The 25,238-nt window shown below is 39.4% G+C and overlaps 1 protein-coding gene across 1 annotated transcript in view; it reads left to right on the forward strand.

The window, feature by feature from the left end:
* The window catches only part of crybg2 (crystallin beta-gamma domain containing 2), a 45,701-nt gene that overhangs the window by 11,442 nt on the left and 9,021 nt on the right, over positions 1 to 25,238 (forward strand). The window contains exons 3-8 of the mRNA XM_078268466.1: positions 2,782 to 2,937; positions 3,534 to 6,241; positions 15,592 to 16,756; positions 17,471 to 18,235; positions 23,184 to 23,231; positions 24,742 to 24,860. Coding sequence (XP_078124592.1) covers positions 2,782 to 2,937; positions 3,534 to 6,241; positions 15,592 to 16,756; positions 17,471 to 18,235; positions 23,184 to 23,231; positions 24,742 to 24,860 — 4,961 coding nt within the window. The remainder of the gene's footprint in view (positions 1 to 2,781; positions 2,938 to 3,533; positions 6,242 to 15,591; positions 16,757 to 17,470; positions 18,236 to 23,183; positions 23,232 to 24,741; positions 24,861 to 25,238) is intronic.

The following is a 25,238-nucleotide window of genomic DNA, read 5'->3' on the forward strand; positions in this document are numbered from 1 at the left end:
ACCTTCAATTTGTAGAAGCTCCCTCAGGGTCTTGCTTACACAATCATGACTCCTTTAAGCGTACACAAATAAAGAAAGAAAGAGACTTTAATTTTAGCTTTACTTGCTTAAAATATTTTCATCTACAAAAGGGAGGCCCTGCAGAAAAAGTTTGGGAATCACTTATTTAACCCATCAATTATCCCAAGCACACACTCACAGATAACTGTAACTGAACTTTGAAAATAAGCACAATCTTTATCATATTACTTTATTTTTCCTTTGTTATTTAACCACACTTAGACTTAAAAAAAACTCCTATAATCTCAATTGGGTTACACCCACAAAAAGACATACAGTACACTTGCCTACAGGTGACCAACATACAGGACTCCACTCTAGAGGGCACTATACCTCATAAAATAACACACACAGCACAGTATGTCTGTGCACACAGTCTGTTCAAATTTCAAGGAATTTGTGATTATTGCATTTAATGTCCACAATGTTATGGTTTAATTATATCTGCATTACTCTGGTCTTATTTTCCAGGTACACCTGTCATAAATATGACACAGAGTTAGACAGAGAAACAGGAGAAATACTTTTTATTTCTCTCCAGAAGAGGGCACCAGTGCTTTGCTAAGCAGCAGCGTTGTGGTGAAGATCCATTCGGATCTGACTGCTTTGTAGCTTAGACCTGTAGGACATATGGCATGTGAAGAAAGTAATCCCGCTTATCAGTAGTAAAGAGCACTAATGAGGACTACTACAGGTCCCTTGTTGAGTGTCCCGAGAGGGAGCTGAATATTATTTACATCGTGTATTTGTCACCAGTGATAACATGATTGAGTTTCCACTCATCATCTCAACTAATACGTTATCATGTGGTCACCTAACAGCTGTGGTTTCTTTCTTGCCTACTTGACAACCTTAAAGTTATCCAATGCAGTATAACTTTTGCTGAACAGCAAGCACTCTGACTACAACTGACAATTATAAGAAAATGGTTAATGCTAAAAAGTTGTGTAACAGTAGGTAAGTGAGTGAGTGTCAACAAGACTTGAAAGACTAATTTACGGACAAAAATGGCTCAAAAATAAGGATTATTTTTTGCTTGTGGAATTCAATGCTTCATTCAATGCTTCATATTTCTTATTTCAAAAGTTCTCAACTTTATGTTAAACTAGGATGATAACTAGTTTTTTTATAGCAGGACCTGTAGATAGGTACAGTAAGAATGATTGATTGGATTCACAGTGATCAATAAAAAAAGAAATTAAATTACAAACAAAAACAGTTAAAATGTTTGTGTGTGGCATTTTTGTTGTTGTAATTTTTGGTTTAATTTTTAATACTTATTTGTGCACAGACACCTTCATGTACTAGACTTTAGATGTGTCTAACACCGCAGAGTTACCCTGTCCACCGCATACAGCCTCAGCTAAAACTCCACTGTGATTGTTGTCTTTGCTTTTCATACTTTCCAAATTATCCATCACAGAAGGAAGAATTTGTCAGGCACACCCAGTTAGAAAACTGACTGATGGTGACATGACAGACAGCCTCCTGTTCCGTTCTTCTTTGTCATCGCAGCTCTAGAATCACCAGAATAGCATCACCTCTATCTTTGCAATTAGTGTTTCCCTGCAGGAGCACATTTTTGTGTCTTTTTCACACAGGACCACACCAATAACCAGATATGTTTTTAAACAATTTATTAATGAAAGATGATTGGTGTATGAGGTGAAGTCACTTGTTGATATCTGATTGGTGACTATGTTGTGGGGGAACTATGGTAGGGAATCTGCCGTTGTACCCGGGCACGACAGACCCCCTATGGAGAGGAGAAAGGAGAGTAAGAAATAAACGGGGTGGGAGGGGCGCAGAATGCGAGAGCGAATGAGAGAGAGGGTTACAATGACAATAAAGGAAATCTTGAATCTTGTTAGGTGGATATTTATAGGAATGCTGGAAGAGATGCGTTTGAGGTGTGGCCCTGCTCATGAAACTCCACTTGGTTAGGATAGCTGGGTCATACTAGGTGCTCTTTGAAGATACTTTTACACTTATCTCAATCATTTAAACAACACATTTTTGTAACAATAATGGCTCGGTCATGACTTGTAAACTTCAAAATCTATTTACCCAAACCAAGCAATCAACATTATTTGGTGATAAACTGAATCTCTCTGGCTGCAGATGATATTTGCTGTAAGTCTATTATATACTACATATAGAGGCTATATAACAGTATAATGGAGAAAAATACCCTCAAAGGCCCTCTAATTCACAGTATTTGAGCCAGCAACTGCAGTACCAGGTTAAGTAGATTGTGTTCTACTAGTCTTTAATTTTTTTCAGGGTGGAGCAGATTATGCTGCTTGGAATGAAGTTAGGGTGTCAGCTCTTTTCCTTGTTGGCAACTTTACGGACTCATAATGTGTTCAGTGGAATTATTTTTAATTGTGCAATAACCTCATTGTTGTGACTCAAAGAGGCATTGTTTGGAGGTTTATTAACCCTTGGCAAGGGTTTCACAGTGTTTAGGTATGTTTGGTATGTAGGATATGTATTTTCAGTTAATTTTGTATTTAGTAAAAAGTCATAAAAGTTACACTCAATTATTAATCATAATATACAGTCTTGGTTAAGGCAATATATTTTACATGCTTTTGGTAAAATGTTATGTTTATTTTAGATTAGATTTAATATTTCTCTTGAAATTCAATGTCTTGCATTTCTTCCTCCCTCTCTCCCTGTTTCACTGTCCATCCCTCCATCCTTTCCTCTTCCTCTCAGGGCAAAGAATTCAGCTACTCAGAGTTGGACCTCCGTAAGCCAAAAAGGGTTACTACCTTCTCCTTTGGGTTTAGAAAGAAGAAGAAGAATGATAAAGGAAATATTTCTAAGAGCACCTTTGGCCTTCATAGACCTGACATTGAAAAACAAGAGGAGGTAACCCCCTTCCCTGTGTTATTTTTCCTTAATTCTGTGACAAATTAATTTTCCTCACTTTTTGTTAATTTTGCAAATTTAGTGCATCAACTGCCTACATTATATAGCTATATGATCATATTGTTTTGTCTGATTTATCAATATCCGTATCTGTTTTTGTATCATAATTATGTGGGTGTAATTGTCTGTATTACCATCGCAGAGTTAATTAACTAGGAAGCTCTTTTAATGAATAAATGTTCCAGTGAATACTGGACTTACATTCACCAGGTGGCCACAAACACAGCTCCAAATGAATAATAATGTTGCTCTGTAACTACTGGATGTATAAATACGCAACTGTTAGTTAACTAAGTACCCTAGTTAACTTAAAAGGTGATGATTTGTCAATGTTGCCTTCACTAGTTCCCCTGCCCCAAAAAGCAGTTATTGCACATCAAAGGATTCTAGAAAGACTATCCGTTTTGAAAGTTCAGGGATTTATTTTTCTAAATGAATAATGCTTGGCTCTGTGGGTTGTAATGATAAAACAAGAGGGATGCAAACTAGGGCTAACTTATCCACATCTACAAATTCTGTAAATGATCTTCTTCTAGACTCCTACGGACCTCAGTCAGATGGAGTTGGATGAGGCCAACACGAAGACAATGTTCAGCATGTCTCAACCAGAGCTCGACACCAGCAATACATTCAACATCTCTTCTCCTCCCCCTGTGGCCACAAACCAGTCAAAATCATATTTCACTCTCCCTAACAAATCGCAGTCATCTGTTGACTTAAACACCAAACTAAATGCGATGGAACCTCTGACAAACGGCTACAATGTTCTTGATGCGTATCAGGAACCGCAGAAAGCACCGATTGCTACCATCCCTGAGCTGCAGCTGGGTAATCCAGATTCATCAGAGGAGAAAGAAAACTTTCCCGTGCATGATAACACCAATCCAACTGCCTCCATGTCTCGTACAGAAACCACCTCTGACGTCGATAACCAGACTGTGCCTAGCCTTCCAGCTAGCCAGCCTCCAAACTTGCTTGACACCTCAGATAAAAAAGCAGCGGTTGTTGACTCTGTCTCCTTTAGCAACGGCCCATGTGATAATAACATCCTCCAGCAGTCTCGCACAAAAACTGAAATCTCTCTTATTGAATCCACCAGAGTTAAATTATCACATCATCAACCTGATGCCCCTGATGTAGATGACAGTACAACTCAAAATGGCAAACTCTCCCTGGCAAGTGTTGACTCCAAAAGTGACACCGCAATTGCGGAGTCAACCCCTGTTCCTCAGGCTGACAAGCCAGCTCTCAACTCAGACTCTGCTTCTGTCCATCAAGAAGTCTCAATTTCTCGCACTGAGAGATCTATTCCCGAAAGTGCCACGAGTGTCAAGACCACCTTGGCTGTTAGCGGGAAGAAGGGTGCTCATTCTGTCAGTCCAGATGCAGTTTATGGAGAGTTGTATGAGTCACTTTTCCCGCAGAGTTTTACCTCGGAGGTATTGTCATCCCTCTCAAACCCGTCGCCTCAAATCCATACCGAGATTAGACATCCTAACACAAGATCAGAACCCGTCATGGTTAAAAGCTGCAATGAATGTTACACAGAAACTAATGTTTACTCTCGCCTGTCAGCTTCACATGAGTTTGACTCTACTCCTTGCAGAATGGATGATGCTGTAGGGGATTATACGAACATAAAAGCCACCTTTAGCGAGAGAAAGGTGATTTCTTCTCACGAGAGCTCCAGATTTACTTCTTACCAAACTGCCGTTGAGCCTCAAAGAGACCCATATATCTCCCACAGATATCTACCTTCCTCTATCAATTCAGGTTTTGAACCAGTTGACAGTGATAAAACTCCTTACTCAGAGCCGAGCCGATCCCTTTCAGAGGTGAAATCAGGCAGTTTTAGCCTCATTCAAGACAGGTCAGCCCCTGTGGTTCAAAGCTCCTCCCCTCCTGTTTCAGAATATGCAACATCCCAAGGGGCAGACACTCAGGTTACAGACTCCAAACGGAGAGTAATTGTAGTCAAAGAGTTAGTCATGGACGAAGCGAGTGCCGATCCTGTCTGTCCTTCTCCTGTACCTGAAAAAATGAGTGCAGCAAAGCATCTTGAGATAAGAATTGAAAAAAGAGAGATTTTTTCTTCTCTTTCCGGACAAAGGGACGGGTCTGATGGGCCTTTAAGTCCAGAATATCTGAGCTTAGGATCAGATGATGGCAGTGTCATGGAGATCTACTACAGTGCTGAAGAGGACAACGCAGAGGAGAGCGGGGATGAACAGATGGTGGATAAAAGGGAAGAACTTTCCGTGGTAGACGGGGTGAAAGAGGCCGGGCTGCGCGAGTTTCCACAGCAGGGGGAGGTTGCAGAAAGAGGGATTAGAGACAGAGATGAGGGAAAATTCCGGGTGGTAATTGTTAAGCTGCAGAATGAAGGAGGCAAAATGGCCAATGATGAAGAGAAAACGGGTGTCACTAGCCGAATCGAAGTAGAGCAACAAGTAGGAGGTCAGAGGTCAGAGGCTCAAGTGCAGGAAATTAAAACGTCTCAGTTTCACGTAGGCAATGATGCAAAGAGTCATGAGAAAGAAGTGGAGACCACAGTGTTGCCACAGATGAAAGAAGAGGGGGAGGAAGAGAGAAAGGAGGAGATACTGGCTACACCGGTTCAGCAGGTGAACACGCTGATGGTATGCAACTTTGCTCAACCCTCCAGTGAGCCGCTTGGGCAGGGGGAGGAGTCAGAGGGGAACTGCACCAAGGAATTGGAAACAGAAGACCCCCTTAATGGAGGGAAGCAACTCCCAAGTCAGGGGATACAATATCTGTCTCACAAAGACATCATGATTTCTGAATACATGCATGCTGCTTCCAGTAACCCAAGAGAGGAAGACATAATCACACCCAGATTTAGAGAGACAGAAGAGCAAGTTTCACTGACTGCAGAGGCAGCCAAAATAGGTGAAGTGAACAAATACAGCACAGAAACCAGCAGTAACACTACAGCTAGTGCAGTCACAGATACGTCTGCTGGAGTAGAGGTTGTCACAGGCACTTTGACGCACAGCGCTGAGCTGCAATCAGATGCCACAGAGATTGAACATAATAGGGCTCCACAGCGTAGTGAGTGGGTGGATACAATTACTCAGATCACAGACAGAACCAAGACGGTGCAAGAACAGGTGACAGTCAAGCTGTCAGCCCCGAACGCAGACACACACCGTCGTGATCTCGAAGAGACACGATCAGAGAGACACGGGCATCTGGCAGAAGTGCAACCCGACCTGAATCAGGGGTAAGTGTAGAGTCTTATCTTCTTTGAAAAAAAGCTTGAGTCCAGGGCTGCAGGCGTTCTGGATGTAAATCTCAACATAAACACTGTATGTGAATGAACAAGTTAATTTAATAGTCCTTAACTTTAGTAATTTTACCAATTGAAAGCTGTCATTTAGGAAATTGCGGCTCTCTAGCTTCTGTCCTGGAATGTACAACATGTAGCCCAAGGGGAATGTTGGACACATAAGCGAGCTTTGATTTGATGTTACTGTAAAGTGATATACTTCTGCAGCCAAGATGATACACTTTAAATAAGTAACCTTAACTTTCTCGCCTTACTGTTTGGCTATCTGATAAGGTCCTGAAATGTGCGCTGGCTGAACATTTCCTCTGGTATAAAAGTCAGCAGTGGATGAGCTGCCTTGTTTACCAACAGAGTAGGGGTGGGAATCACCCGAGGCCTCACGATCAATATCATCACGATACAATACAATATTATTGCGATTTTAAACATATTGCAATATTCTGCAATATATTGCTTCGTCAAAATCTGTTTTATCTAAAAAGATACAATCTCACTTCAATTTTATTGCTGCAAAATGGGATTGTCAAGCAGACAAACTGACCGACACATAAATAATAAAAGATCGTTACTTAGCGCCCGTGTATTGATACTGTATTGCCACGAAAAATATCACAATACTATGCTGTATCGATTTTTTTTCCCCGCACCCCTACAACAGAACTGTCAATTGTACATACCTGTACATAAGTGATATAACCCAGGATCCCTGTGACATACCCTTAGCTCTGTAACATAACTCAGATTAACTAACTTGACTAGTCCAATAGTCCATTCTATTTTTTCAATCCTGAGCTATCACTCAGTACAATAAGGGTACAGTATTGACTTGTAGGTCAGTTCACTGATACAGTCTGTCTGGTACAATACACAATACAGTGTTCATGGTTCAATACACTCTGCATATTTTTATAACAAAACATTAAAAGATAACGTGATGGAAAATGATTCCCTTAAAAGCAGAAAAAGCAATAAATAAAATCCTTTAAATTAAAACAAAAGTCAGATTTTTAAAAGCAGATCATCTCCAAACACTCAACATCTTTAACTTCAACTAAAGATTATTTTAATTATCGTTTACATCAGGGGTCTTCAACGTTTTTTAAGGCAAGGACCCCTTAACCTAAAGGCCGTTACAGACCAACCAGACGGCCGACCGTTGGCAGAAAAGGCAGTTGGACTGATCGGTCTCCCCGAGTTGGTCAAAAAAATGCCTCGGAACGCAAAGCGACGAAGCGACGAATACGTCTCCATAACAGCAGGCTGCGCTATTCTGTATTGTCGCCCAAAAAATGAAAACCGGCAGCTGATTGGACGAATGCGTCAAGTGGGTCTGGCTGCTGTTTCCGGATTTTAGATTTTTCAACCGGCCATTAATGGCGACTCATTCAGAATACGATCTCATATTATGCTAAAATAGTTCACCGAAATGTGTTTTCTGAAAACATCTTAAGTGAGAAATAGGTCATGCAGTTGCTGAATCTGTCATTTCAGATCGACAAAGGTCAGTTTAAAAGATTTTGTCAGATTTTGAGAGGCTTAGTCACGCTCATCCCACTTGCCATTTCCGGGTGAGTCCCGACTGCCCTGTCTCTGACTGAGCATGTCAGGTCGGTCAAAATGAAGGCCGACAGCTCCTCCAATGGACGACGGCACGGAACACACCGAACAGACTCGAGTCACTGACCTCACCAGACTGTCCAACGGCCGATTATTGGCCCGGTGTGTAGCTGCCTTAAGAGAGACAGATCAGGGACCCCCTACTACATATATTGTATAAAATGAAGTTGCATATTAAACTGGGCCTACAATAATGTGTGGGTGGCCTAAAGCATTTTACATACCTTTTTAGTACATAGAATACTAAGCTAATAAAATAATAATTGTTGGCATGATTTTATGAATCATAGTTTAATGTTAGCATACATGTGGCACAGTGAATCTTTAGGATTAACTGTATCTGTGGATGGCTACTTTAGAGACCACCTTACCTAGAGGCCAGTATAATCGCCTATAATCGGAGAAATTGCCTATAATCAATGTGTTTTTTTTAGTTTTTTTTTTTACAAATAGGCCAATTTATATTTGCTAATTATATGTTGGATTCATGTTAAGATATTCTAATTTTTGTCAAAACATTATACAAATTATTATATATCATACCATAATTTGGCGCTCCCCCCCTAAAGTAACTCTGAGGACCCCCTAGGGGTCCTGGACCCCCTGTTGAAGATTTAGGGTTTACAGTAATAGAACAATTATAGTGATTACAAGTTCCCTGAGGCTATGTGAAGTCTCCAGGTTGTTCTGTCCGACCAACAGTTAAACACTCAAAGATATTCAGTTTACAATAATGTAAAACAGAGAAAAGCAGCAAATCCTGAGATTTGAGAAGCTGGAGCCAGCAAATGTTTGCTTAATACATGATACATAAATGATTTTATTTTTAAATCAAATTTATTGCCAAAATTTTTTTTCTGCATGTCAACTTAATGATGAAACGATTATTTTTTTATTTTTTTTAAGCTCTTATCACAATATGGATAAACTACTTCCATGTTTAACTTGATATACTACTCTATTGTTAGTGACATGAATTCAGGCCACGCACATCTGCTGGTCTTCATGAACAAACCAAGTTTTACAGCCACATTTCAAGCCTAAAATGGGTCAATGTTTGATACTGACTTTGGTAAGAGTATAACTTAAAAGTCTAATTTCCCATACACATATGGACAGTATGAATTAAGCAGTCCATATGAACAGCATAAAGAACAATTTTGGCAGTTGTTGCTTCTGCATGCTTACCAGCAATATGAACTGCCTCCATCTTCCCAGCCTCCTCCTGTACTAACATAAATACAGAATGTTGGGGTCACTTGAAGAACCTCCATCTCAGGATCTGTGAGGGGGTGTATCAGAGGAGCAGAGACACACAACTCTCATTGTTGTTATCACTGCAATAAATGTTTACAACTTTATCTAAACATACTCATACAATCACAATCCATTTTCACATCATAACATCTCTTGACACATATAGCATTGGGTCTCATGCCAGAATATTGTCAACACATCCATATATAGATTTTTTAATTTTTTTATCTGAAGATGGCCTTTGATCAAGCATTTGAACTCACAGGAATAAATAAAAACAGTAAAGAAGTTGTGACCATACAACATATTTGGGAAAGTTGCAGGACGAGCTGCAGTATTTGGGCGTGCATTATTGTGCGTAGCAATGTGCTTCCTTGATGCTACTGGTTTGTTTGGTGTGTGTTGAAAGTGTCAACAGTTGCAGTCAAAGACCACAGCTTCCTTTATTCTGTCAGATGATAGAGAAGATAGATGTCTGGGAAAGATAAGATGTTCGGAGGAATTTGTGGGACACAATGACAGGTGCAGATCAACTGTTGCTACGCTATGTAAACACAATAGGAACTTAAATTAGTGCACAACACAAAGAAAAGCTGCAATCTGCTTCAGTCTACTCACAATATAAAGGAACTTGGTGACTCTGCATGCATCACTAGATGTATACTGTATAAATAGCTACTTTCTACAATATTTGTCCTGCTGTGTAACTAGTTGCACAGGTAGTGGGACACTTGGTGCTCAAATCACTTAAATATAGCTTGCTGGTGTCCGTTTTAAATAGTATAATAAATATGACTCCTTATTTATTCCTATAAATATTATTATACTATATTATCCTTAAGTATTCCATTTATTCCGTTTATAAGGGACCATATTCTTTTGTACTTTTTTTAAATCACAAGATGGCAGCAAAGACATGTCTTTTACTTGCGTGGGAGGCTGAAAGCCAACACATAGAAATAGAAGATGGAGTAGGCTCATCAGATAGGGAAACTAAACATGTAAATCAGAATAGGAGAACCAAATGTAGGTGAGAGGTTTCCCAAGCCATGACTTTATATCCTTTTTCTTATTCATGCATTAAAGGGTTTCTTTCATATGCTAAACAGTGTTCTGTCTTGGTAAAACTCAAAAGAACAAATTTCGTGGAACTATTTACTGGTTGAGTCAAGGTTAAAGCTACTGGTTACGCTATAGCAAATATTGTAAGAATGAATTTAAAACAAAAAAGGGGATGTTTTAGTCCAGTAGGTTTTGTTAACAGTGTGTGTGCTTTTGTATGATCATTTTCATAGATGTTTTTGTTCAATAACTTGCCAACAAACTGTTGACAGACAAGGCATTTGGCCAGCCCCACCTGTCTTACAGGGTTCTTCTGTAGTAGTGTCATGAGGCATAACACTGGGCATCCAAACAATAAAGGTAGTGAAACTGATATTTCCATGTCCTAGCTTTAGAATTAAATCCAGCAATTTGCTTTCATTGGTGTTTCTTTTCTTTCTTTACCCAAATCAGAGAGCGACTCAATACTTTGGAGAATTTTCTGCTAGGATAAGCCCTGAAGTCAGTTGAGCCCCTTGTAGGTCTTTAGTCAAAACACTGCCACTGAGCTTTGTCATTTGTTTTCCTTTCATGTGTGACAAACTGGCTGTCTAACAGCTTACTTGAAACACGAGTGGAATGACAAACTCGTGGAGAATTTCTATTGTTGCAAAACACCTGACAGAAGTCTACTTCTTCACACTTTGCATTTTTTTGACACCATTCAACACTTGTTTCTAATCAACAGAAATATTCCAATCATTCATTTTCAATTGTCTCACTCCGGACTCAGTTTCAGTTACAGTTCTTTATTTATCATATGCACAACCATTACAGAGGAGTAGAGGTTGGCAATGGAAATCTTAAGTATCAGGCACCCTCCAACAATGCTAATTAAATATGTATAAAAATAAATAAGTAAATACAAAATGAGAATCTAAACATAAAATAGTGCAGATTAAATTAAAAGATAAATATAACATTTTTTTTTTTAAAGTAATAGAAATTAGACTGTAATTGAAAATTAATGTAAACTGGAATGTAGTAAATGTATACAGTATGCATAATGATAGGTATAAATATACATATATAAACAGTGTGTATACAGTTGTACAACAGTAAGTAAAAGTATTTAAAGGTAAAGTGTCAAATATAGTGGTAAAGTGTCAAAAGGGCAGGAGGTCCACCTTTGACCACCTCTCAGAGAACTATAGACCCTAATTAACACTGAATTAATATACATGTATGCTGTATCTATACAAAGCTGCTGCCTTCATTATCCACAATGTAGTCTCGCATTGCCAGACCTTCCTCAGCGCTGCGGAGGAGGGTCTGGCTAGTCCACACAGCATTCCGGGATGGGAGAAAAACGCACTCTGGTTTATTGGCATTTCTTTAAACCAATCACAATCGTCTTGGGCGATACTAAGCACCGGACAGAGCCATGGTGCAGCTGCAAAATAGCCTCGGGAAGGAACTTGTTTTGGTGGAACATGTGTACGTTCAAAAGTTGTTTTAGTCGTGTAACAGAAAACAGGTAGTCTAGCTAGCTGTCTGGATTTACCCTGCAGAGATCTGAGGAGCAGTTAACTATAGTCCTCATAAATCGACCGGAGTTCAAAATTCCAACACAAAGAAATCTGAAAAGCTGAATTTTCGGCGGCACCGGAGCAATCACGGAAGTGGAACGTCGTGAATATAGACTATCCACAATGCAATTTGAGTGCCATCAGTTTGGAGAATCGGGTGCCTTATGCCAGTAGTGGCTAATGTTAGACTTGAGCAGCTAGCCCAAAGCAGAGATCAGGACGGGGCAATAGAAGTCCCCACAACCCCAGATTTCTTTATTTTAAAACTTGTGCAGCTCCCTCTAGAGCAACAAAAGGTTTTATACAACTTTTTTTCACCTGTGTAATAGTGCTTCCCCAGGACCTGTACACAGACTTTGATGTGTGAAAACAGTGGAGTTCCCCTTTAATGTTAAACCTATATGTCTGGACAGGGCGTTCATTGCTAATGCTTCAAGGTGTAAAGAGAATGTTTAACAAGGAGTCACGCTAAATAGATTAAACACAGGGCAGTGGATTAATCATGGTTGCAGTTACCTTTAACACAGTGATTATTGATTGTGTAAACTACACTTGAACCCTTCTCCTTGAGCTCAATAAAGCTCAAGGAGAAGGTTTGACAGCCAGACCCATGGTAGAAATCCAAACGAAAGATTTGGAGTAAAATATCCTAAGCATCCAGCTGGACCTTTTTGGTATGCACATGTTTGTCATTCTCTGACTAAGATGGCTTGACAGGGGATATTTAAAACAAAAAACTATTGTTTTGCATGTTATGCTTGGTGTACAGTGTGGATGGTGACTACGTTCCAACATATTCTTTCACCTATGGGGGAAATAAACAGAGTATTTTTAGGACATTTACTAAGAAATTACATGGAGATGCAGATGTTGTTATCATATTCTCAGAGCTGCATAACCGGGTGAGGCAGAGAGCTGAAATTATACCATGTTCATAAATAACAGCATAAGACGTTTTCCTTTCATGTGCAACGCTCACATTTCCCAAGTGTCGCTCCGTGTACTAGTACATAAGGACTCGTAGGTCCTCGTAGGTGTGTCTGTATAGGTTCGTGTAGGGATGAACCAATCCGACTTTTTCCATCCTGATACCGATACCTGGGCTTTAAGTATTGGCCAATTTTTAATACCGATCCAATACCAGTGTTTAATAAATAAGCTGTATGCCTCACTCTGTGGAAGTGACTGGGATCATTCTTTTATGTGACATAAAAGCAATAAACATTGCTTTCCTGACTTTGTAAAACTAAATGTAACAAATAAATACATACATAATATACATTTACTGAATTATTTATTGTTAAGATAATAAATCGTGTACTAAAAGGGTGTGATCAAGGGGCGTGATGAAAGTCCTGTTTTTCTTGTCCCGCTTACTTTTAATAGTTCAGGTTTACAACTTGTATATTAACACACAAAAAAATTCTGTTAGTAAAGCAAAGTTGCCTTTATAGTGTATCATAAAGTATGACATATTTATAATTAGATATTGTTAGAGGATAAATGCAGGGATTAAAGAGCATATACTGTGATCTAACTGCTATAGGCTGCGAAATTGCATATATTTACTTCATTGTGTCCCCCGCTCTTCTGACAACCAAACCTTTGTGGGTGATCGAAAAAATTGTGAATAAAGTGGTTTACAAGAATAAATAATATCTGCTAGTGTAATTTCTAGATTTTTATTTTAGATGAGAGATCAGCAATCAAGAGTAGCTGCCTTCTGGTGAAACATATCTAATTAACCTTATAGGTAACTTCACTCCAGTTTGTGGTTTAATGCTCATTTGTTAGGTAGATCCAGTGTTGTCTTTTATGATACCAGGGAAAATTAACCACTGTGTTAATTTTATCACACCGTCTCTATCGACGCTGAATGATCTCTATGACCTTTAGCCTGGATCTGCAGAACCAACACAGATACAGAGGGTGAGTCAGTGTGTGAAGATGAGTCTTTTCAGGGCCACTGATACTCGCATTTTTTCAATGCACAATCTCTTGAAAAAAACCTCGACATTTTTCATGTAAAACAACCGATTTTTTTTATTTATTTGTATTATATACTTTACCTCAAAAAGCATTATGATTAGATGTTGTCCTCTTGTTTTTTACAGTGTTAAAATAAATATGTGGCAAGAGAATAAAGACATACCTGTCTAGTTGTGACCTTTTAAAAGTTTTCTTTTTTCTTATTGTAAAGTAGCAGCTGATGCTGTTAAGTAACTCACTGAGGCAATTATATTCTCATGACCTTATGAATAATCCACATAGGGCATCACATCCATGTGTGCCACCTGTTTGATGACAGTGAGTCAGGATGTGCATTACAGTATTTGCATTACTTTTCACCTTTTACTGTTAGTCTCCCACGCAGTCTGTGAGAACAACACAAAACCTTTTGCCATTTACGTGCACCGAGTTTATAATCGTACCGCTCCCTGAAACTTTCCTGCGATGCAGAGGGCAGAGTTCCAATGATGTGTTAAAGGCCAAATGATTCACTGATGGAGGATCAACTCAGGATTGCTGCTTGGCATATGACAGCTTCTTGACATTCAATTTAATGCATTTTTTGGTTCGGTAAACAATGCTGATGGTGATGATTACATTTTTATGATTTATTTGTTCATGCAAATATGCCCAGCGTAGATGGCTTTTCAAGAGTCCACAAATTAGGAGAAACCAGATCCTGATTTCAAGAATAGAGAACACTTCTCATAAGCAGAACAATTGTCATAATGTACACACTCAGATTTTAAGGCTTTAATGTCTACAATAAAATGAATAGATTCCTGCTTGGCTTTGGTCCAGGCTTTCAAGAAAAGGTTTGCGGATGTAAAAACATACAGGAACAAGTTTTGATTATCCATACAACTGAATATTTCAAAAACACTACCTACTACAATGCCCAAAATTCAACTCTCATCATCAGGTTTTTTTTTTTCAGTTTGCAAAGCTTCCTCCAGAACCACAGAAGCCATAATGCGACTGTTTTCACGGGTTTTAACATGATTATCATGGTGTTTATATATGTTTTATAATTAAGCCACTATCTCTCTCTCACACGCACACACACACACCACACACAGCTATGTTGCAGCTCGGTTTCTGGATGCTCTTATCTGATGTAACTTTGCTAGTTAGGGCTTCCATTTTGAAGTGTGACTAGCTTTCATTTCATTTAATGTTTATTTAATAGGGACAAGTACAGTATGCATTGAGAATTGCACAACAATTAACCAATGTGATGTATTACAGCATTCAATTATGGCCTATTTTTCAATGCCCTTCCCTAGAAGGGCCTTTAAAATAACAAAAAAACTTGCTCGGCAAGTGTGTGTGAGACTTGCACAGGAGAAGAAAACACAGAGTGCATTGCTAAAGAATTTGCTTAGCACAGTTATTATATGTAAATGTAGTGTGACTATGTAACCCTGAATTGTGAGCTGACAGTGTTTTGTTTATGTGCACACAGTCCTCCCAGCACAAACTATTTGTAGGTTTTATGACTGTGTTTGTGCAGGGTAGAGTGAATCCAGATGCAACTTTTGCTTCATTTAAGTTTTTCACTTTGTTGTTTCAAACTCAAATTATTTCAACCATTATATGTCAAAAACTCAGATAACAAATGAGTCAATCAGCTGTTGCAATTATGAGGCCTGTTCAAACTGTATTTGATGTGACATGACTACCACACCCTGAAAGCACTGCAGTACTTAAGACTCTCGCTTTGTTTATTCAGTTTTTGTCATCTTTGCCTGTTTTGTTGTATTTATCCAGGTCCCTGACAGAGTTAAGGACGCCCACATCAGCTTCAGAAGTCTTTGCTTTAGAAAACCAGCCGCCTAAAGCCGACAAAGAATCGGTTGACAAAATGAATTCAGGCTACAGCAGCCTGAGCACCAAACTGTCCATAAAGAACTTGTCTCCCCCTAAGGACGATGAATCCAAAAATCGTTTCCATAAATTATCTCTGATCACTGAGGCCAAAACAACTGAGGACAGCCAGGATACAGTGGACTACAGCGAAACAAGCACAGCTGTCACTGAATCAAATGGATCAGATATCGGCTCAGATTACAAATGGAGGAATAGATTTGAGGGTGTTTCTCATTATAAACCATACAAAACGGAGGGCTCCTCCTCCTCCTCCTCCTCCTTCTCCTCCTCCTCTGCTCTACCTGGGGCATCAGCATACAAACACCTCAGCAATGCGTCCTCCTCCTCCCCCTTTTCAGAGGAACACATTATCCTTGGCAACAGGCTGAGTGACAGGACCAAATGTTACCTGAGCTATGAGAGTGAGCCAGCGGGAGCACCAAGAGATGAGTGGAGGAGGAGTTTGGTGGAGCAGGAGGAGCCAACTGCACCTGCAGGTGAAAGACAGGGGCAGAGAGAGGGAGAGGGAGAGTCAGAGAGGATAAAGTCGTGCTGGGACACACAGCTCCCTGTGTCCAGCTTCTCTTCGGCTCAACAAACCAGTCACGACGTCATCGACAGTGTCAAAGAAGGAGACGACAGCGACTCAGATAGTTTTACTGGAGTGTTCAAGGCCACACTGGTGGAGCTGGTCTCCGAACCAGCAGCTCCCTCCTGCAGTCCCCCTGCCTCCCCCGACGAAGACTCCTCCAACCAGTTCGACATGGATAAACTGGTGGATACCCTGAAGAGCATGGGACCTTCCCTGAGGCCAAGGAACATGGGCCTACGTGGGCCTCCTCCGGTCCTTGTTTCCTCCCTGCCATCTATTGTCGAGGATGCTCCCATCACTGTCACCCCTGACATCCCTGCCTCCCTCACCAGTACCACAAAAAAGATGCAAGCAACAGGCAACCCTCCCGAGTCCCTCACAGGACTGTACTCTCTGCCTGCTGACCTGGGACTGAAGAGAAATTCCCAAAGAGACACTCGTTCACCGCTGGAAATGATGAAGCTTAGCCAACAGGTAGAGTACATTCAGATACAAGTTCAGTAAACTGTCTTTGCTTAGTGAAAACCTTCATAGTATCTCCAAAATGCATTACAAATTAGGATTACATTATTTTCACAAAACAACCAAAAGGTGTTATTTTCACCTTTATTGCATGGAGTAGGAAAATCTGTATGTAGGCTCAGGCCATGAATATATTATTTTATATTATTATTATTCTATGAAGTAAGATTTTCTGGTTTAAGTTTTGATAGCTCTTTTAAATATTCAGCCAAACTTGGTTTATTAGCTAAGTAACGGGAAAGAATGCGTTTTTAATGTGCATGTTTAAGTTGCGCATTAAAAAAAATAGGTTCAAATGCCGGATATATTAAAAAAAAAAAAAAGTTGAAATGTTGGAAACAAATTTTATGCTTGGCTGAGGTGGAAAATTTGGTGTATCGATACAAAGAGAATTCGACAAGTGGCAATGGAAACAGACTTAGCAAATTAATCGTGACGTACGGGATGGAAACTTGGCTAATGATTGTGAATAGAGATGTTAATGATAACACTTTTTAATCCAGTTTTTTATTTTTTTATTTTAAATCTGTCAGCCCCACAAACAGAATTCCATTCACCTCCATTGTATTGTTGTGAAGGAAGAAATCTCAGAGACAAAAATCTGTGTATGTGTTTGTTATTGTAACTTGGGTGAATCCTTTAACTTATTGCTTTACTCACCTGCAGGACCAGGAGCAGCCTGGAACAAGAGGTCTGAACTTGCCCCTGAGAGCATCTGCTACCAACAGTTTAGTAATGACAAAGTCATCTGACTCTTCTCCTGAGGAATTAAAATCCCCAGTGATGAATGGAAACAGACTTATTACTTCTCGCCTGGACAACAGTTACATCTTTGGAAGCCACAGGTCAGCATCCATAGATCAGACTTTGGAAAATGGAAAGGCCCATCGCCCACTCTTCCACACCAGCTCGCTACCTGAATCAGGGCCTTCAAGTGATCGCATGAGTCTGGGACTGAAGGAGGTTGGTGAACAGGGCACTGGAACAGAACCAGCAGGGTCCCGCTTTGAGCGCATCTCCTTCCTTTTGAACTCCTCATCCACCTCATCGGGCTCCTTGACCGGTGCTGAAGACCCCAACACTCGTATGAGTCGGCCTCCACTGCCGGGCATTGGCTCGCCGCTCTCCAGCAACAGTCCTGCACGCCTTCTCAGTCCCACCGGCTCAACTGACCTCCAGTGGCCGTTCACCACCACAGACTCACCCTTATCAATGTTTGGCCAGACACAGGGGATTGGAATGGGGACAGGTGTAGGTACTGGGGCACTAGGCACTCCCATCCTGCAGAGGAGCTTCAGTGGAGAGGGCACCGTGGGGATCCAGCAGACTTCATTGTTCAACAGTATTAATGGAGGGTCCCAGTTCCAGAGTCAAGAACTTGAGTCTGAGAGGAATTTAATATCGAAATACAGGGCCTTTCCTGATGCTTATGTAAGTATTACTAATATTGTTTATGTAGTCTAAGTATTATTATTGTTGCTTGAATGACGTTTAAATATATAACACATCAGGCGAGAAATGTCTCAATCAGATAAAGTTACATGAATTGCACAAGTATGATGTTGCCAAGGAAAATGGGAATTTTTGAACTTATATAATATCTATAAGAGCAGGCCTCAGTTCAGGGAAGAGATGTGCACACAGTGTATAAATAATGCATTATTTCTGCACTCCAAGGCAAAGGTAATTGGAAGAATGCAGGAAAAAAAGAGGCAGTTTTCTTGTTATTTCACACTTTGTTTAACAAAAGAGAAGTCCAACATTTGCACGTCAGTTTAAAGTTTTGTGAGGCTTGAAATGGCAGCTACGTCTATGGTAACAACATAAGAAACAGAAGATCCTCTACACATATTTCTGCCTTTGTGTAATATCCATGTTTACTTATTCTGTTAGCAGCCTCACTGTCAGATCTATTCTCCTCACTGTTGTAAAAAAAGACAAATAACAGGTCAGGTTACAATAAGTAAGAGAGAAGACTTCATATGTGGTTTGTTGTGCATACAAGAAAGCTCTTCTTTATGAAGTCTGTGGGATCCAAACCCACCATTCAGGTACAGGCTCTCCATTCTGAGCATCTCAAAAACACAGAAAAAGGGTGTGTATCCAGTGTTGCACTTGTTATCACATGCACACATTCATATCAAGGGCTTAACTGATTAGGACATAAATGATAAATGAGGTCTTAAAATGATTTCTATTGGCATGAGAGAACATCTTCTCACACATGCACTTATGGTGGTGCGCACACACCCTCTCCTTTACAAACAGCTTTTTTTTTCAAATTAAATGTGCATCACAATGCCACTTTAAGTTGTTCTTCCCATTTCACACCTCAGCAAAGAAACCACAAAATGTCACTTAACCATTATATATTCTGAGTGCAGGCAGTTAGGAAACACAGACACCACAGAACTGACCCCTGAGGGAAGATTGCGATGACGAGCAGTAATACCAGCCTTAGATTGTACTTTTTTAATGATGCGGTTCTCTGCAATATATCATTTGTTGATTGTTTTCGCCTCCATGCATAACACATGTTAGTGGTGTTATTTGCATGCAAAGGAGTGTCAGCTAGATTCTAGAGGTGTAACTACTTATTATTCTATAACTGTCCTGTATAGTTTTAGTACACATGTTTGCACAGGATGTTTGTTCATGTTCAAACAATAATTCAGTAGAATGGCTCCAGCAGCTCTTTTTCCAGGCCAAAGCATGCAGCCTGGCATCTCATATTACTGACTGAGCCATTCGGTCACACTTTTTCAGACAGGGGGAGTTGTCACTGTCCTCAACGTCACACTTGTTTTACAAACACAGAAAGTTGCATTCCTGTCCATGATTACTACTACAGAAGGTGTGTGTGTGTGTGTGTGTGTGTGTGTGTGTGTGTGTGTGTGTGTGTGTGTGTGTGTGTGTGTGTGTGGGGTGGTTGGTTGGAACAGGGATGTATTTTACAGCTTCATCCTCCTTTGCTCCTGTCAACTACATCAGGGAGAGAGAGAATTTGGAACACATATTCATGACTTCAAAGGAATTTTAAACACACTGCAGGACTGATGTACATATCTCTTTTTGTCAAAGCTTTAATAGGAATACATGCTGTAAGCTCCTCCGTGCATTTAAACCATCTGAGACACTTTCTCAGCTGGTTCATTATGTCCTTGCAGAAGAGTTTTTGCTTCTCTCTGTCTCTACTGCGCTCCCCACCCATTCTAGCTACCTGTCTGTTCCTGCAGAGACACTGCCACACCTTGCCTTTTGTAGTCATCCTCTTATTTCTCTGCTTGTTTTCTTGACATTTGATGAAGTGGAATTGACAGCGAGAGATTTGAAGGTTGTAGAGTGAGAGACGATGACAGGTCTGTTCCCTTCTATGAGTTTTTGTTTGCTTTGTTAATCAGTTATACGTAGCACATGTTCATGCTTTTTTTATAATATGACACATGCCTCCTCAGCATTATGTCAAGTTAGTTTGTTAGTAAATGCTTTATTGTTGATAGAGTTGAAGGTTTAAAATTGCTTAAGTCACAAAGGCATGTTCAAAAATGGGCCTCATTTATTCCTCTTATGTTACATAATTGATAGACACTGTTATTAGTATGTCAATAGTCATCTATTGTCATAACATTTTGTAATTCAATTATTAATAAATATCATATATATATATATATATATATATATATATATATATATATATATATAGTACCAGTCAATAGTGACTGGGCACGCTTTCTCATTCACTTGAATGGGTAAGCGTGACCAAACGTTTGACTGGTACTGTATGTGATTTGCTGAAACTGCACATTCCATCTGTTGTAACCAATTTTATGGGAGAGTAGATCGTGTTCCCAGGATGCTGGGAGGGAAGGGAGTGGAAGGGGAAAAGTGTCTGTTGGAGTTTGTTTCAATTGGGCATCAAGGCAGCAGTAAACACTTCACTCCCCATGAGTGATGCAGTTGTTTGACCTTGTTTTGAGCTGTATAGGGAAGGCAAGGAGTGAAGTCAAGAAGGGAAGTATATACAGAAAACATACACAGACTTATACCTGCAGCAATGTAAAGCATTGACAACACTGGGGCTGAATGATTTATTGTTTTTTTATATCAAAATCGCTGCTATTGCCTTAACAAGCTGTAGCAAGTGAACATTTAATTAAGTTAAATGTAATGACACGTTTGAATGTCATGATTACATTTGAATATTATTATTTTAATAAATGCAAAATGCAAAGCACAGAAGCATTATTTTATCTGATTATATTCATGTAGAGAGACACAGTATTCGTGTTTACAGTATGTTTTGTATGAAACATGTTTTAAAGACAAACAATACAGGCCTGGATGTTAATTTATAGATCACAATTTAAATTGCAATCGCTATATTGGTCAGAAATATTGCGATGTTTTCCTCGAGTCATTCAGTCCGATCTTATTAGGGGTTCAGTCAGGTTGGCCTCTAGGGCTGGGTATCGTTCAAAAATATTTGATACCAGTACCGATACAAATGCCATGACTTTGATACCGGTGAAACAATTCTTTTTTCAATACCAATTTTATAAAACAAAAAGAAATTAAAACATTACACATTACAGCACAAGTCTTTTATTTTTAGCTCCTTCTACGTAAGCCCTGTCTCTGTGTGTAACGTAGAGTTGTCCCTGTGTGTCTCTACAAAGTGTAACGTTAGATAGCCAATCACCAGCATTATTAGATCATGGATGCTGCATGTTTATTGGCTCACTGACGATGATGAGATTTACTCCTTAGGTATTGAAATTGTGTATTGAATGACAAGGCATTTTTCGAATCCTCAATACTTTAGAGGCAATTCGGTCGGTGCCTAATATGTATTGAATTCAGTACCCAGCCGTATTGGCCTCTTGCAATGGTGCTCAGGTGAAATGAGAAATACAGTCCTAATGTTTTATGCCTGCACTGTCCTGTAAATTACCGGTAAGGGAATCCTGTGAGACTCAAGTGTCTCAGTCGGACCAGTTACGATATATCATTACTCCTCAGTTGTCTCAGCTTTTGTCACTCACATGTTTAGATCATGTTTTTCTGCCCAAAAGCATCAACATACAGTCACATGTTACTATGAAAGACCAGACAAATGGAAATGTTGACTTTGAGTCTTGGTTGATTATGCAATAGCAGCATGTCTTATAACAACATAACAACAACACTTGACAGTATGAATACTCCAAGTACAAACATACAAATGCACTTTTTTGGCCAATATGGCCATTTTACTCTTTGCTTTGGTGAAACACGTATTTCTCTTGTCATGACATGCATCAAGTGGAGCCAATATATTTTTCTGTGAAAAAAGAGATGTAAACTATTAAATGCTAAAGCTTCTTGACTCAAAATGCAGAACAATTGCAGGTAATTGACAAAGCTTTTTTTTTTATTTGGCTCTATGGTGGGACACTTGTTGTTGTATGGTATGTCTGTGAACAATAATGAGTCTACTCTTTTATTTACGAGGTCAGTGCTGAAAAGGCACCATTCACCCCCTCAGCTTGCTTTCACTGAAAATGTAAAAGGTGTTCTGTTGCACTTTAGAAAAGTCCAAATGCTATTGTGTCCTATACGATTAGATAAATTTGGTTGAGATGGTTAATTGGTTGAGATGGTAAATTAGGTCAAGGTCTGACACAAATGAGGACAGGTGAAATAAGAGCTTCTGTGGGAGGCCCTCTTTGCTTGGTAACACGATGCAGATGATAGCCTGTTTCCTACAGAGCTTTGGGAGAGTAGAGGCCAAGTGTTACCTGGGACCAAACACACAATCAATCTGGTCAATCTATATGCACATTCCAAGTTGCACAAGCAAACATCCTAAATTTCCAGCAACATAGCAGCTGAAATTCGAAAGGTAGGGAAGTACACACCATACATGAACACACAGGTGGAAAAGTAGGTTAATTCCAGTGGAATTTCCAAGCAAGTGAGCTCATACTGTTGTTATCAGTGGGTGTAGTACTAGAAAACATCAGGTTAAACAGGTACAGGGGAGGAATGTTTAGTATGCCGATCTTTTAAAGAGATGCTTGTTCTGTCATGGAGGATGTCCTCTCTCCTCACTTCACCTCCCTGACGCCCCCACAACCTTTTGAACAGGGTAAAATAAACAGTGTTTGTCTGGAATGTGTTAATGTTGTACAAGGTTGACACAGGTTGTAATCTAAATGATTGCTAAAGTCAGTGAACTGAAGTCAGCTAAAATAAATGTAATAGGTGGCGTCTAACTTTAAAATTGGTAATGGTGATCAATTTGTGCAAGTACACATTAATGAAAAAAAACATAAACCAAAGAAAATGCATTAAATACTATTAGAAAGCTTTCTAAAAAATATGTTTTATTTGTCCATAGCTCACTAAAGAGAAGGAGCATGGGAAGCTCAATCCTCGTCCTGGAAAGGTGAGTCTCCACACCACATACACTCTTAAATACACTTCAAACATGTGCCGCTGAGATACATGTGCAAGTTCGCCTTCAAAGCTGACAGCTGTCACTGATTAACCTGGGACCAGGAATTAATGTCATCACTGTGAAGACTGTGTTTCTCTCGGTTTGCTTTAACACTGGCTAGTTGAACAATCACTTCTTTTTCTCGTGCTGAAAAATGGCATATAAAGACCACATTCATGTGGGCATCTGAAGAATAGAAAGGAGACAATAGAGAATAAAGTGTCTAAATACAAAGATTGCCATTATCATCAATTTGGTACAGATAACCATGATCCCCAATACTATGGTTTATGACTTAAAATGACTAAAATACTCAAACATAGGTTAACAGATAGAGATAGATAGAGATCTGTTTAGCTTAGCTACACTGGTACAGTACAAGGCCATGGAATCAGGTTTGTGTCAATATAATTAAACAAAAATGCTTATTAATCAAATCTCTTATTACAGATTTATTTTTAGGAAATAATTACATACAATGTATTTGCAGCAAGAGAACATGAAGACAGATGTTCTTGATTTCTAAAAAATTACAAAAAAGGTATGATATAATATTATTCTTCTGTAAAACAATATACGCATACGCTAGCGTATATTGTTTTGCAGAAAAAGAATATTCTAGCGGCTAGATTATTAAAGGCGGTTTCTAGCCACTACTGTTTATACTGTGTCTGCATATAACAAATGTATTTGTAGAGTAGCTTAATATAGGCGAACTGCAAAAACAGCTCTTTGTTGCAAAAGCTTTTACTGTATGTAAATCTCAGTGTGAGGGCGTCCATGTGGTGTGGCATTATGCTGTTACACATTCATTCACAGAATTTCGGTTAACACGTGTCTTCCCATAACTTATTTCATAACCTTTTTTCAATGGAATTAGCAGACTGGTGGGTGGTAAAACTCTTTGTTCTTCAACAGATAACCAAAAACATCTTTGGTATTTTAGACTCTGATTGTTGCCATTAAACTACACACCTATTCCAGGACACAACGTTATTAACTTTTAAATGTCAGGCCTGCTTATGCATGCAGCTGCAGATTGTCCATTAACAATCCTGAATGGTAAAGGAGGAGCTGACATTTAGGATCAGGGTACACTGGTACTCTTCCATGCTCCAGGGCCATAGACCTGAATAAACGAAACACGTCAGTACTGCAGAGAATAGGTTATGTAAGAAGTTACTGTCATCAAATTCCTAAAGGAAGATACATTTCTTTTCATATTTTATTATTTGTGCAAAATTTCACAGCACAGGTTGATCTCTTACCTGCAGTAATTCTTTGTCATTACTGTATTATGTCTGGTCTGCCATTGTATGATTTTCACCGTCCCGAGTAAATGAAAATGTAAAAGTCATTCACACCTGTGTTGCCAAAAGTCTGCGCTGCTGAAATGAGCAACGTACAATAGTGAATCCCCATTATGATCTATTCTTACATCTGTCTACGTTTTCTCTAGATGTATATCTTTGACCAGCCAGGGATGTGTGGCCAGAGGATCGAGGTGCGCAGTGATGTCATCGATGCCACGCCCTGGGAGCTTCAGGAGACCATCTCCATCAGGGTCATCAGAGGAGGGTGAGTGGCTACCCCAAATTGTCCCTTAACACATACAATAGAAATAGAATAGCAAAATACCTAAAAAAAAAAAAAAAAATATATATATATATATATATATAATAGGAATAGAAAAATAAGAAAAAAAAATAGTAATATGAACACTATAAACACCTCTTTTATGTACAGATGAGTAAGAATATATATAGATATACAGATGACTAAAACATGTCATATTGCACAGGTCACAGTAGGAGGTGACACAGAGTAATACATAAATAACTATACTTATTGCAATATTTTGAAAGTGTTGGTCTGTTTTGCAGAACAGCTAGCAGTGCTACATTATGTTACTGCTCAGCTAACCCACCATCTCATGCAGGGTGGAGAGGTGTTGCC

Source organism: Sander vitreus, chromosome 14 (assembly GCF_031162955.1).
Source record: "Sander vitreus isolate 19-12246 chromosome 14, sanVit1, whole genome shotgun sequence".
In the NCBI taxonomy this organism is placed as follows: Eukaryota; Metazoa; Chordata; class Actinopteri; order Perciformes; family Percidae; genus Sander; species Sander vitreus.